General features: G+C 47.8%; 1 protein-coding gene across 1 annotated transcript in view; it reads right to left on the bottom strand.

The window, feature by feature from the left end:
- Positions 1 to 156: 156 nt before the first annotated feature.
- Positions 157 to 13089, bottom strand: part of LOC306770378 (sodium/hydrogen exchanger 3-like) — a gene marked incomplete at both ends in the record, with an annotated part of 19840 nt that continues 6907 nt past the window's right edge. The window contains 15 exons of the mRNA XM_079259237.1: positions 157 to 434; positions 514 to 591; positions 666 to 708; positions 2045 to 2218; positions 2295 to 2418; positions 3113 to 3258; positions 3338 to 3467; positions 3539 to 3609; positions 3674 to 3763; positions 3851 to 4053; positions 4138 to 4358; positions 5111 to 5288; positions 5387 to 5465; positions 5877 to 6037; positions 6228 to 6530. Of these exons, the coding sequence (XP_079115363.1) occupies positions 157 to 434; positions 514 to 591; positions 666 to 708; positions 2045 to 2218; positions 2295 to 2418; positions 3113 to 3258; positions 3338 to 3467; positions 3539 to 3609; positions 3674 to 3763; positions 3851 to 4053; positions 4138 to 4358; positions 5111 to 5288; positions 5387 to 5465; positions 5877 to 6037; positions 6228 to 6530 (2279 nt within the window). The remainder of the gene's footprint in view (positions 435 to 513; positions 592 to 665; positions 709 to 2044; positions 2219 to 2294; positions 2419 to 3112; positions 3259 to 3337; positions 3468 to 3538; positions 3610 to 3673; positions 3764 to 3850; positions 4054 to 4137; positions 4359 to 5110; positions 5289 to 5386; positions 5466 to 5876; positions 6038 to 6227; positions 6531 to 13089) is intronic.

Here is a 13089-nt window from a genome sequence, read left to right as displayed (position 1 = left end):
TATCTAGGAAAGGTTTCTCATCACATTCAGGGACAGGATCTCCCGCAGCGCCTGTTGTCCAGGAAGAGGTCACCGTTTGGTCCGGGGCGCAGGACCGCCACGGACACGGTGCAAAGTTTCTGTCTTTGGCAGGCGCAGCAGGTGAGGTGGGTGCTGCTACAGGTGAGGAGGAGGAGGTGGGGGTGGAGGCAGCTCCTCCTTGTCGTCCTGCTGAGCAGCAGGAGCGTCGGCCAGCGTGAAGGAGTCGGTGGAGCGGCCGCTGATGCGCAGCGGAGCCAGGCGGTGCAGGTTGCTGGGCCATGGCAGCCTCACCTGTGCCAGCTGCGACGGAGCCACCGTGCCGCTGTCCAGCTCCGCCTCCGCCAGCCAGGGAGGGATCTGCAGCGACGACTGGGGGTCCAGGTCCGGCATGAAGGCCGGGTTCTCGATTCCAGCTGGATGGGAGACGGGGAGTTAGTCAGCGCTGGAGGAAACATCCGGCCATGATGATGATGATGATGATGGTTACTTTACCTCCGGCTCTGTAGCTGACCCTCATGGGGATGTTGCCGTCGTAGCCAGAAGCGCTGTCTCCTTCCGAGAACTCGAAGTCTGAGAGGAAAGTCAGGAATGTTTGCAAAGCATCCAAGTGCTGCGTTTAAAAAGCAACTGGGACAGATACACACCTTCATCTCCAGAGTAGTAGCTTTTATTCTTTCCATTGGGAACCTGTGATGGAAGGAACAGACTAGTCAGGACCGATTCTGGGACTTTCAGTAGGAGCTACACTCCAGTTTCATCCGGATTTTATTCCCAGTGGAAGAGAAACATCATGCTGATGGAACTGAGACTCAATTCATGGAAAATATCAGCTGATTGTGAATCTGATGCAACAAAAGGTCCAGCAGGACCACGCTGGACCACATCCTGATGGTGGAACAGGAGAACCGGTCCAGCAGGACCACGCTGGACCACATCCTGATGGTGGAACAGGAGAACCGGTCCAGCAGGACCACGCTGAACCACATCCTGATGGTGGAACAGGAGAACTGGTCCAGCAGGACCACGCTGGACCACATCCTGATGGTGGAACAGGAGAACCGGTCCAGCAGGACCACGCTGAACCACATCCTGATGGTGGAACAGGAGAACCGGTCCAGCAGGACCACGCTGGACCACATCCTGATGGTGGAACAGGAGAACCGGTCCAGCAGGACCACGCTGAACCACATCCTGATGGTGGAACAGGAGAACTGGTCCAGCAGGACCACGCTGGACCACATCCTGATGGTGGAACAGGAGAACCGGTCCAGCAGGACCACGCTGAACCACATCCTGATGGTGGAACAGGAGAACTGGTCCAGCAGGATCACGCTGAACCACATCCTGATGGTGGAACAGGAGAACCGGTCCAGCAGGACCACGCTGGACCACATCCTGATGGTGGAACAGGGGAACCGGTCCAGCAGGACCACGCTGGACCACATCCTGATGGTGGAACAGGGGAACCGGTCCAGCAGGACCACGCTGGACCACATCCTGATGGTGGAACAGGAGAACTGGTTCAGCAGGACCACGCTGGACCACATCCTGATGGTGGAACAGGAGAACCGGTCCAGCAGGACCACGCTGGACCACATCCTGATGGTGGAACAGGAGAACTGGTTCAGCAGGACCACGCTGGACCACATCCTGATGGTGGAACAGGAGAACCGGTCCAGCAGGACCACGCTGGACCACATCCTGATGGTGGAACAGGAGAACAGCTGGAATCCTGGATCAGACCAGACCGGGACAACTGGTCTCCTCCCTTCCCAGATGTTCAGACAGAGGTTAGAGGAGGAGATGCTAACAATGCTAAACGTCCTCCTGGAGCTACTTTTTACAGATGGACCATCAGTTTAAATCTGACATGAAACTGAAAAATGTCTCAGTTTGTGTTTGTTGTGTTTGACCTGGAAAGGACTAAATTCTGGTTTTCTGACCATTTCAGACGCGGTTCCGTGTTTCTGCTTGGTAACAAACACTGGGAACCTCTCAGGCTGGCTGGGAAAACCAGACTGACCTTCTGCTGCTGGTCCTTCTTGGTGTGCTTTGAGATGGTCTTTGGTGGAGCCATGCCCATCTTCGCAGACTTGAAGGATTCCAAGCGACTCCTCATGGTTCTCTGGAAGATCTCCTGCACCTCCCTTTCATCCTTGTTGATGTCGAAGTGGCTGCGGCTGAATCTGTGCCGATGCTTTGAGGCCGAGAGGGAAGAGGGCGTTAGGACAGGCGGGGCAGCGACCTGCAGACACGTGGCTGAACATGCTCACCTGCTTCCTGCTCTTGTAGAGATGCTGCTGCAGAAGGTAGTGGGTGTTCACGTCCTCTGGTTCTCTCATGGCCTGCATGGTCTGCTCGTACATTTCCAGACTCACAGACGGCACTGGATCTCTTCTGCAGGGAAAACCAGCTCCAGGTTAGACGTGGAGCCCAGCAGGATCAGTTCTGGTTCCTGTTCTTTGTGGCCACTAGGGGGCGATGTCTTAGCAGCGCGAGAGTTTTATTCATCCCTTCATCCGTCTGCTTGTTTCTGCGCTGGACTCTGACTTTCCTGGTCATCGTTTGGAAATTTAAACCCTGAATCCTGAAGAGCTTCATTCAGATCAGTGTTTGGGTTCCAGATCAAGATTTCTGGATACACAAGATGTGTGGAGGCGTGTTCACATCAATCATCCTGACTGACTGACAGATAGATAGATAGATAGATCACTCAAGGTGTGTGTGTGTGTGTGTGTGTGTGTTTGGCCCTGTGATGGACAGCTGACCTGTCCAGGTGTTCCCTCCCACCTGGTGACTGCTGGGACCGACCTTCCTACGACCCGTAACTGAAGGAAGCGGTTTGGAAGCTGAGCGATGGACGCAGTTTTACGCGGTTCTTCCCTGACAGTTGCACATGCCGTGTGCTGTCTACGTCTAACCCAGATGTACATCTATAGAAAAACTTTACTGGTTTCTGACCAGTATCTGTTGATGTTTCTGTTTTCATGGATGCTGGTTTTATTTTGTTTCGGTTCTTGTAACTAAGCGTTTGGTGGCATGTTTAGGGAGCGGTCTTTATGCAGACAGTGAAGTAGCAGCGTTCCCTCACCTCGTGGCCGACATCCTGTCCTGCTCGTCGGATGTGTCGACCATGATATCGGGCATCATGTCGTAGAAGTCTTCACCAAACTTTTTCTTGAAGTCAACAAACGCTCCTTCGTTGCGGATGAACTCCAGGGAGCCTCTTCGCTCGCCCTGAAAGCACAGGAGAGGAAGACTTGTGTTATGTGAACCCTGAAGAGGCGGCGTGGAGACCCCGCCGTCTGGTCCTCACCTCCACCACGTAGCTGGCAGCATCCTTCAGGTTCAGCTGGTGGAAGACGCTGAAGATCTGGTCCTGGTTCTTCCTCGCCGACGGCTTCAACAGCAGCCACGACATCCAGTTCTCCTCGAACTTCTTCCACCTTCAGACAGAAACAACTGGCTGAGTTCCCTCAACGAGACGTTTGAAATGATCCACAAGCGTTTAACCTACTTTTCCCTCATGTAGTTGTGTCCAATTTGTCCCGATATGTCCTCCACGGCCACCAGAATGTGGTTAAACATCTGAGGAAGACGATGGGATTAGACGCTGTTGGCTGGTGCTTGCAGAAGCTTTGATTGAACTTACTGTGTTCTGGACTCTTTCTAAGAGCGTCATCTCCGACATGGCAGCTCTCTTAACTTTGAGCCACTTGACCAGAGGTTTCATCGTTATTCCCTGCAACGGTTGCGCAACTTTCAGCTTTTATGTCCAAACACGACCAAGCAGCATCACATGACTCTAACAAGTGTTGTAAATGCCGACCTGGAAAATGACGGTGAAGTACACGACAATGAGAGTCGTGCACACCATCAAGTTCTTCTCCTTTATCTTGTTCTCGTCCAGCATGGCGGCCAGGGCGTAGGCAACCGCCCCTCGCAGGCCACCGTAGCTCATTATCACCTGGTCCACCAAGTCTATAGGGACCAGCCTGTACTTGTTCAGGATCCAGGTGAGCAAGAATACACCTGAAATTACGCACACGTATAAAAAAAAGGTTTGTTCTGCCTCATGTTGCTGCTCAGAACCGAAGGCGAAGGACAGAATCTCACCGATGAATCTGTAAACTAAGATGAAGAGGAGCGTGAGGAGGATGAAGCCCGTGTTCCACACCCAGATCACCTTGTCGATGGCAGAGATGCCCAGAAAGACGAAGATGATGGTTTCCGATCCGTTGGCGAAGACCTTCAGGGCGTATCTGACCGTGTTGACGGAATTCTCGTCCATGTTTGCGTTGACGTACTTCTGACAGCACATGGCGCAGAACATGATGCTGCACAGCGAAAACAACCTGATTTAGTCCCAGAAGTCCAACCCGGACGGGCCGCGTTGGTCCAGCTGAGTCTCCGCTGATTCGTATGGAGTCAAATCAGGGCCAGAATGTTCATTAAAAGAAATATTTGGAATAAAAATATAAACTGAAAATGAAAGTTGCTTTTTTTCCCTTAAAAAAATCATTTGATTTAAAATAAAACATTTTTTACAAAGTTGAATTTAAACAGGATTTTATTTAGTTTTATTTTTGTGGTTGTTTTTTATTTCAGTTTCAAAGTTTGTATTTTCAGGTTCAGACCTTCAAAATAAATGTCCAAACCATCATTTTAAACTTTTAGATTTTAGTTTTTCAGTTTCAGAATTTGGCCCTGATCTGGTGAGTGGGCGTGGCTACAGAATATAGTGGGTGTGGCATTATGAGTGACAACAGAAGCACTTCCTCCTTTCACATTGGATTCAGGAAACATGAATATTGATGAAAATTTTATTTCCTTTATTTCAAAATTCTGAATCTGAAAACATAAAATCTGAAGTTTAAAAGAAATATAAATAATACTGAAACATATTTAGAAAAAAGTAATAATCTCATGGAAATTCACATTGATATAACATTTGATTGGTAATATTTGAATCTATCATTTGTTTTTCAAAACCACAAACATTATGGCACTGATTTGGCTCCATAGATTTGTGTTCAACGCTGCTACAAAAACAGAATAAAAATAGATGTTTGCTTTTGCTTCAACTCACGACAGGATGGCGGACAGAGAAAGCATCTCGGCTGTCAGGTAGGCGAGGTATCCCATGACGAAGATGAAGCCGGGCTCGATGATACGGATGTTTTTAGTACATCTGGTCAGAAGAGAGAGCAACAGACCAAATACAAAACCAACAAGGGAACCGCCAAACGCCACCACGAAGAAGGAAACTAAAGAGGAAGAACATTCAGGTTGACACAAGTCTGTGACGGATGTTTTTATCCAGAACATCTGAGACAAACAGAGACGTGACGCGTTTATCGCTCACCTATTCCTTTAATGATCTCTGCAGCATTGATTTTAGATCCTCCAAGTGACACGAAGGCATCAAACACGTTAAAAAGCACCTGAAAGAAGAAATAAAATGAAGATGTCAAAGAAATTATTAAAAATTATTTCACATAAAAATCATATTGAACTCAAATCATAAAATTAAATATAAATAAAATAATCAAATCTAAATAGAATCAAATTAAATTTAAATTAAATTAAAATTGCAATGATAAAATAAAACAAATAAATTAATTTAAAAATAATAAAAAATTAATATAATAAAGTAAAAAAGTGAAAAAGCAAACAAAATCTGAAACTATTTCAGAGCTAATTGGACTAGTCATGGATTTAAATAGATAAAAACCAAAGTGGAATAAATTATATACAAAATCAGTCAAAGTAAAGGTTTTACAGAATATTTTCTTTGGTCACATCTTTAAAGTAACTTCTCTTTCAATCATAAAAGCAAAGCAGAGAAAACGAACCACTGTGACGCCGTCGTTGAGCAGCGACTCTCCGAACACCATGATGAAGAGGACTTCGTTGACGTGGACCTGCTCAAACACAGCGATGACGGCCACGGGGTCCACAGCCGCCATCAGACTGCCGAACAGCAGATACTGCAGCAGACCGATGTCCAGGTCGCCTGCAGCACACCGAGCGAGAACAATGGATCAAACACACTTCAGGAGCCTGCTGGAAAATTCTCACATTCCACCTTCTATTCTAACAGATTAGTTTGGAGTTGTTCTCCAAAAATCTGACTAATTCTTCGCTTGTTTTCCAAACTAACATCGCTAAAAGAGACACTGGAGCAATAAGGAATCCCATGTTACCCATGGCTCCGCCTTGGTGACACCCCCACAACGACAGCCCCAAGGTGGCGGCATTCCAACAGGTCCCAATGACGGCGTACACCAGAATGCCCCCCATGTTGGTGAAGAACAGCTTGTTCGGCATGCTGTAGCCCGCATCCAGGATGGCTTGAGGCAGCAGGTAGAAGAAGAACACCGTCGGAGTCAACGAGAAGGTCTGAACATGGTCTGCACCCCAGATCATGCCACCCAGAAGGAAGCCGAAGCAGATCAGCAGGGCGCTCTCCGGGATGACGTTGGTCACATGGTGGTTGGCCTCGATGACTGAGGGAGACGCAGATGGAAAACACCAACTTTATTATTCATGTTTTCCTCTCCAGCCTGGTTCTGTCCAGCATCGCCACTGCACATCAGTGGTTTGTCGTAAAGGATTGAACAAATTTGCTGTACAAAGAGGAGGTTTATAGATGCAAAATACAGAAAACAACAATAAACTGCTACACCTGTAAACAAACTGAACAGAGAAGTTATGTGTCATATATGGGGATGTTTACGGCGCATGTGTCCCCTTCAAGATCGAATTTAGCGTGATTTAAACTGACAAAGCGTCTGCAACGTCCCCGCCGTATGTTCTGTGTAGGTCAGCAGAGGCTTGATACTCAATTCTTACAAAGTTGATCAGCTTGTGGTGCAGTTCGTAATAACACGAACTAACCCAGAAGCTAGCTGCTGCTAGGTAAAGTGAAGGAAGCTAACTCTGAAGCTAGCTGCTGCTAGATAAAGTGAAGGAAGCTAACCCTGAAGCTAGCTGCTGCTAGATAAAGTGAGGGAAGCTAACCCTGAAGCTAGCTGCTGCTAGGTAAAGTGAAGGAAGCTAACCCTGAAGCTAGCTGCTGCTAGATAAAGTGAGGGAAGCTAACCCTGAAGCTAGCTGCTGCTAGGTAAAGTGAAGGAAGCTAACCCCGAAGCTAGCTGCTGCTAGATAAAGTGAAGGAAGCTAACCCTGAAGCTAGCTGCTGCTAGATAAAGTGAGGGAAGCTAACCCTGAAGCTAGCTGCTGCTAGGTAAAGTGAAGGAAGCTAACCCTGAAGCTAGCTGCTGCTAGATAAAGTGAGGGAAGCTAACCCTGAAGCTAGCTGCTGCTAGGTAAAGTGAAGGAAGCTAACCCCGAAGCTAGCTGCTGCTTGGAACAATAATTTACATGAAAATTGCCCAAAAATATTTGCTCACAGCGCTAAAAAGAAAAGAGACATTAGCTCACAATTTTTAGAAAATGTATATTTACAGTGAAAAAAGGTTAGTTTACAGATATATAAATATGTTCACATATTGATTATTGTAAAGAATAATAAAAATACGTAAAAAAGCTTTCAAAACCTGGACTCAAAAAACCTTTAAATAAAATAGATTTCCTTTATAATTCTATCACACCTAAGGTAAAACTTTATTTTACAAATCTTTATAAATCAGTTGGGAAAATAACAATTATTTCGACAGTGAATTGTGATTTGTGGCGGACTAATCCTGATCCACTTTTCCACAATTATCACATAAACCTAAACAATGTGACCCCCTGATTGTTTTGTGCATTTTTTCTTTTAAAAACTAAACATTTAAAAACAGTCTTGTGAGCATTTATCTTTGCAAAGGAGAAATCCTCTCACTTCAGTCTCAGTTCAGAAAACAAAACTCACTTATTCCATAATTCATTAACTTGACAACAGAATGCGTTTATTGATGACCCCCTCTACTCCTGAAAGGACCCCCTTTGGAGGCCTCAGGTTGTAAACCACTTCTCTAGACCTCAGAGGTCGGATCATGATGCCTAACCTAGTGGACCTGCAGATGTTTCTACTCTTTTCCTTCTGCTGCATTGATTTAAACTCTCTCTCTCAGCTAAGTGAAGCTCAGTCCGTTCCTCCCCGATTCCAACGCTGATTCCCAACCAGCGAAGAGAATGAGTGCATTCGGGTTGTGGTTAGATGAATTTTAAGCTGCCACTGTAACTAAACCATAAATAGAAAACTTCTGTGGTTGCAAAATGTATAAATGATCAACTGTTGGTTTGAGAAAGCATCACTTTGTCCTCAGCAGATGATTAACCTGGCAAATGAAATGTCAGTGCGCACCTGAAGATGGAGTCTTGCCTCAGGTTACTGATGAAAAGCAAATATAAAAAGTCACTGAAGTACGAAGTTACAGCCACAGATTCTTTTTTCCACCCATCACTGATGAGGCTTTGGTCTTACACTGTATTTTAATGCAGATTTTTTAAGACACACTTGCAAAAGAGTAAGTGATATTACTCGTATGTAAACTTCAGATAATCTGTTTCATCCCAATTTAGATTTGCTGCTTTTGAAACTATATAAAATGTAAAACTGTGCAAACGTGTCCACACCCTGCTCTCTGGAACAGCGTGTGGAACTGATAACCTGGTTCGTTACATGTTAGATCCACATCAAAGTGCATTTTAAATATTTCTCCTCTCTAAAAACAAACATTATGTTCCTTTTAAAGCAGATTTTCCTCTGCAGAGGTGCAGATTCAAAGGCGTTTCGTCCTGAAGGTTAAAATGATTCAAGTTTATCACGCTCCTCCAAAGACGGGAAGAAAACTTTGTATTGTTTTAAGACTCATTCGTGCTGACATCTGAAATAGTTTCCAAGTGCGGGATAAGAAGACATCTTTGTATTTACTCAAACAGAAGAATTTGTCTGAGTGCAACATCCCAACTATGTTCCATCCATCCCAGCTGTGTGTTACGTACCCAGTTTGCCCAAAAAACACACCAGCACCCAGAATACAACCAGGAAAGGGGTCTCCACATGGTGCCAGTGCAATTCGACGATGGGGATTCCAGGGACGCTGGAGGAGTCGTGTTGGCTCTGATTGGAGCTGGACTCCGAACCTGGATGCGAAACGGCAGCTTCAGCCTTGACCGATGACAGGAAGCAGACCAGGAATGCTGAACCCAGCAGCCATAGGAACTCAGATCCACAGCGTGCCATTAGAGGCAGATGGAACCAGCAGACTGAAAGCAAAACGCCGTGTTCTGGTGTGGAGGTGAAACTGTTCAAAGTACAAGTAGGAGCTCTTATCTTCTGGCTTCTTCCATCTCACTATTGTTTATCATGTCCAGTCACTACTTTATCTTTTTTTTATTTTTTTTTTTTATTTCCTTCTGTGACTTTGCATCCTCATTCTTCCACTCAGCGGTGACTCCAGAAGTGTGGAAAACCTGGACGCAGCCTTTTATACACGTCTCTGGAAGAATCAGAGGAGGGATGTCATTGAAAGGTCTTTGGTTATTCAGTCATCGTACTTTTTTGTGCCTTGTGGTCCCGAACACTTCCATTTCTGTTGTTATGACACTCTTTCTGTGTGTGTGTGTGTTGGGACTGAAGGAGTGAAACAGAGATCATTGGATGGGTGTTAAACAAATACCTGTGTGTGTGTGTGTATGTGTCTGTGTGTGTGTGTGTGTGTGTATGTGTCTGTGTGTGTGTGTATGTGTCTGTGTGTGTGTGTGTGTATGTGTCTGTGTGTGTGTGTATGTGTATGTGTCTGTGTGTGTGTGTGTGTATGTGTGTGTGTGTGTGTGTGTGTGTGTGTTTTGAAGTAATGATTGACGTTAACGTTACTCAACCTTAGTTAAAGACTCCCAGCAGGTGACAGAAAATGACGGGTGCCCTAAAACATCGTAGGAAATGATCTGCTGCCACAAAACTCACTCATTTTCTTTGTCTTACAGAATCCTGATCCGACCCCCCCAAACCATCACAGAACCTTGATCCCCCCCCCCCCCCAAACCATCACAGAACCTTGATCCCCCCCCCCCCCCCCATACCATCACAGAATCCTGATCCGACCCCCCCATACCATCACAGAACCTTGATCCGACCCCCCATACCATCACAGAACCTTGATCTGACCCCTCCATACCATCACAAAACCTCGATCCGACCCCCCATACCATCACAGAATCCTGATCTGACCCCCCCATACCATCACAAAACCTCGATCCGACCCCCCATACCATCACAGAACCCTGATCCAACCCCCCCATACCATCACAAAACCCTGATCCAACCCCCCCATACCATCACAAAACCCTGATCCAACCCCCCCCCATACCATCACAAAACCTCAATCTGACCCCCCATACCATCACAAAACCCTGATCCAACCCCCCCATACCATCACAAAACCCTGATCCAACCCCCCCATACCATCACAAAACCTCAATCTGACCCCCCATACCATCACAGAATCCTGATCCGACCCCCCCAAACCATCACAGAACCTTGATCCCCCCCCCCCCCCCCCCCCCCCCCCAAACCATCACAGAACCTTGATCCCCCCCCCCCCCCCCCCATACCATCACAGAATCCTGATCCGACCCCCCCATACATCACAGAACCTTGATCCCACCCCCCCCATACATCACAGAATCCTGATCCGACCTCCCCATACCATCACAGAATCCTGATCCGACCCCCCCATACATCACAGAACCTTGATCCCACCCCCCCCATACATCACAGAATCCTGATCCGACCTCCCCATACCATCACAGAATCCTGATCTGACCCCCCATACCATCACAGAATCCTGATCTGACCCCCCATACCATCACAGAATCCTGATCTGACCCCCCCATACCATCACAGAATCCTGATCCGACCCCCCATACATCACAGAACCTTGATCTGACCCCCCATACATCACAGAATCCTGATCCGACCCCCCATACCATCACAGAATCCGGATCCGACCCCCCATACATCACAGAACCTTGATCTGACCCCCCATACATCACAGAATCCGGATCCGACCCCCCATACCATCACAGAATCCGGATCCGACCCCCCATACATCACAGAACCTTGATCTGACCCCCCATACCATCACAGAATCCTGATCCGACCCCCCATACCATCACAGAATCCTGATCCGACCCCCCATACCATCACAGAATGCGGATCCGACCCCCCATACATCACAGAACCTTGATCCCACCCCCCCCATACATCACAGAATCCTGATCCGACCTCCCCATACATCACAGAATCCTGATCCGACCCCTCATACCATCATAGAATCCTGATCCGACCCCCCCATACCATCACAGAATCCTGATCCGACCTCCCCATACCATCACAGAATCCTGATCCGACCCCCCCATACCATCACAGAACCTTGATCTGACCCCCCATACCATCACAGAACCCTGATCCAACCACCCCATACCATCACAGAACCTTGATCTGACCCCCCATACATCACAGAACCTTGATCTGACCCCCCATACATCACAGAATCCTGATCCGACCCCCCATACCATCACAGAATCCTGATCCGACCCCCCATACATCACAGAACCTTGATCTGACCCCCCATACATCACAGAATCCTGATCCGACCCCCCATACCATCACAGAATCCGGATCCGACCCCCCATACCATCACAGAATCCTGATCCGACCTCCCATACCATCACAGAATCCTGATCCGACCCCCCATACCATCACAGAACCTTGATCTGACCCCCCATACCATCACAGAATCCTGATCCGACCCCCCCCATACATCACAGAATCCTGATCCGACCTCCCCATACATCACAGAATCCTGATCCGACCCCTCATACCATCATAGAATCCTGATCCGACCCCCCCATACCATCACAGAATCCTGATCCGACCTCCCCATACCATCACAGAATCCTGATCCGACCCCCCCATACCATCACAGAACCTTGATCTGACCCCCCATACCATCACAGAACCCTGATCCAACCACCCCATACCATCACAGAACCTTGATCTGACCCCCCATACATCACAGAACCTTGATCTGACCCCCCATACATCACAGAATCCTGATCCGACCCCCCATACCATCACAGAATCCTGATCCGACCCCCCATACATCACAGAACCTTGATCTGACCCCCCATACATCACAGAATCCTGATCCGACCCCCCATACCATCACAGAATCCGGATCCGACCCCCCATACCATCACAGAATCCTGATCCGACCTCCCATACCATCACAGAATCCTGATCCGACCCCCCATACCATCACAGAACCTTGATCTGACCCCCCATACCATCACAGAATCCTGATCCGACCCCCCATACATCACAGAACCTTGATCTGACCCCCCATACCATCACAGAACCTTGATCTGACCCTCCATACCATCACAGAACCTTGATCTGACCCCCCATACCATCACAGAACCTTGATCTGACCCCCCATACCATCACAGAACCTTGATCTGACCCCTCCATACCATCACAAAACCTCGATCCGACCCCCCATACCATCACAGAATCCTGATCTGACCCCTCCATACCATCACAGAATCCTGATCTGACCCCCCCATACCATCACAGAACCTTGATCCGACCCCCCATACCATCACAGAACCTTGATCTGACCCCTCCATACCATCACAAAACCTCGATCCGACCCCCCATACCATCACAGAATCCTGATCTGACCCCCCCATACCATCACAAAACCTCGATCCGACCCCCCATACCATCACAGAACCCTGATCCAACCCCCCCATACCATCACAGAATCCTGATCCAACCCCCCCATACTATCACAAAACCTCGATCTGACCCCCCATACCATCACAAAACCCTGATCCAACCCCCCCATACCATCACAAAACCCTGATCCAACCCCCCCCCATACCATCACAAAACCTCAATCTGACCCCCCATACCATCACAAAACCCTGATCCAACCCCCCCATACCATCACAAAACCCTGATCCAACCCCCCCATACCATCACAAAACCTCAATCTGACCCCCCATACCATCACAGAATCCTGATCCGACCCCCCATACCATCACAGA

The sequence above is a fragment of the Telmatherina bonti genome (assembly GCF_933228915.1).
Source record: "Telmatherina bonti genome assembly, chromosome: 19".
In the NCBI taxonomy this organism is placed as follows: Eukaryota; Metazoa; Chordata; class Actinopteri; order Atheriniformes; family Telmatherinidae; genus Telmatherina; species Telmatherina bonti.
This window is presented reverse-complemented; position numbering and strand designations above follow the sequence as displayed.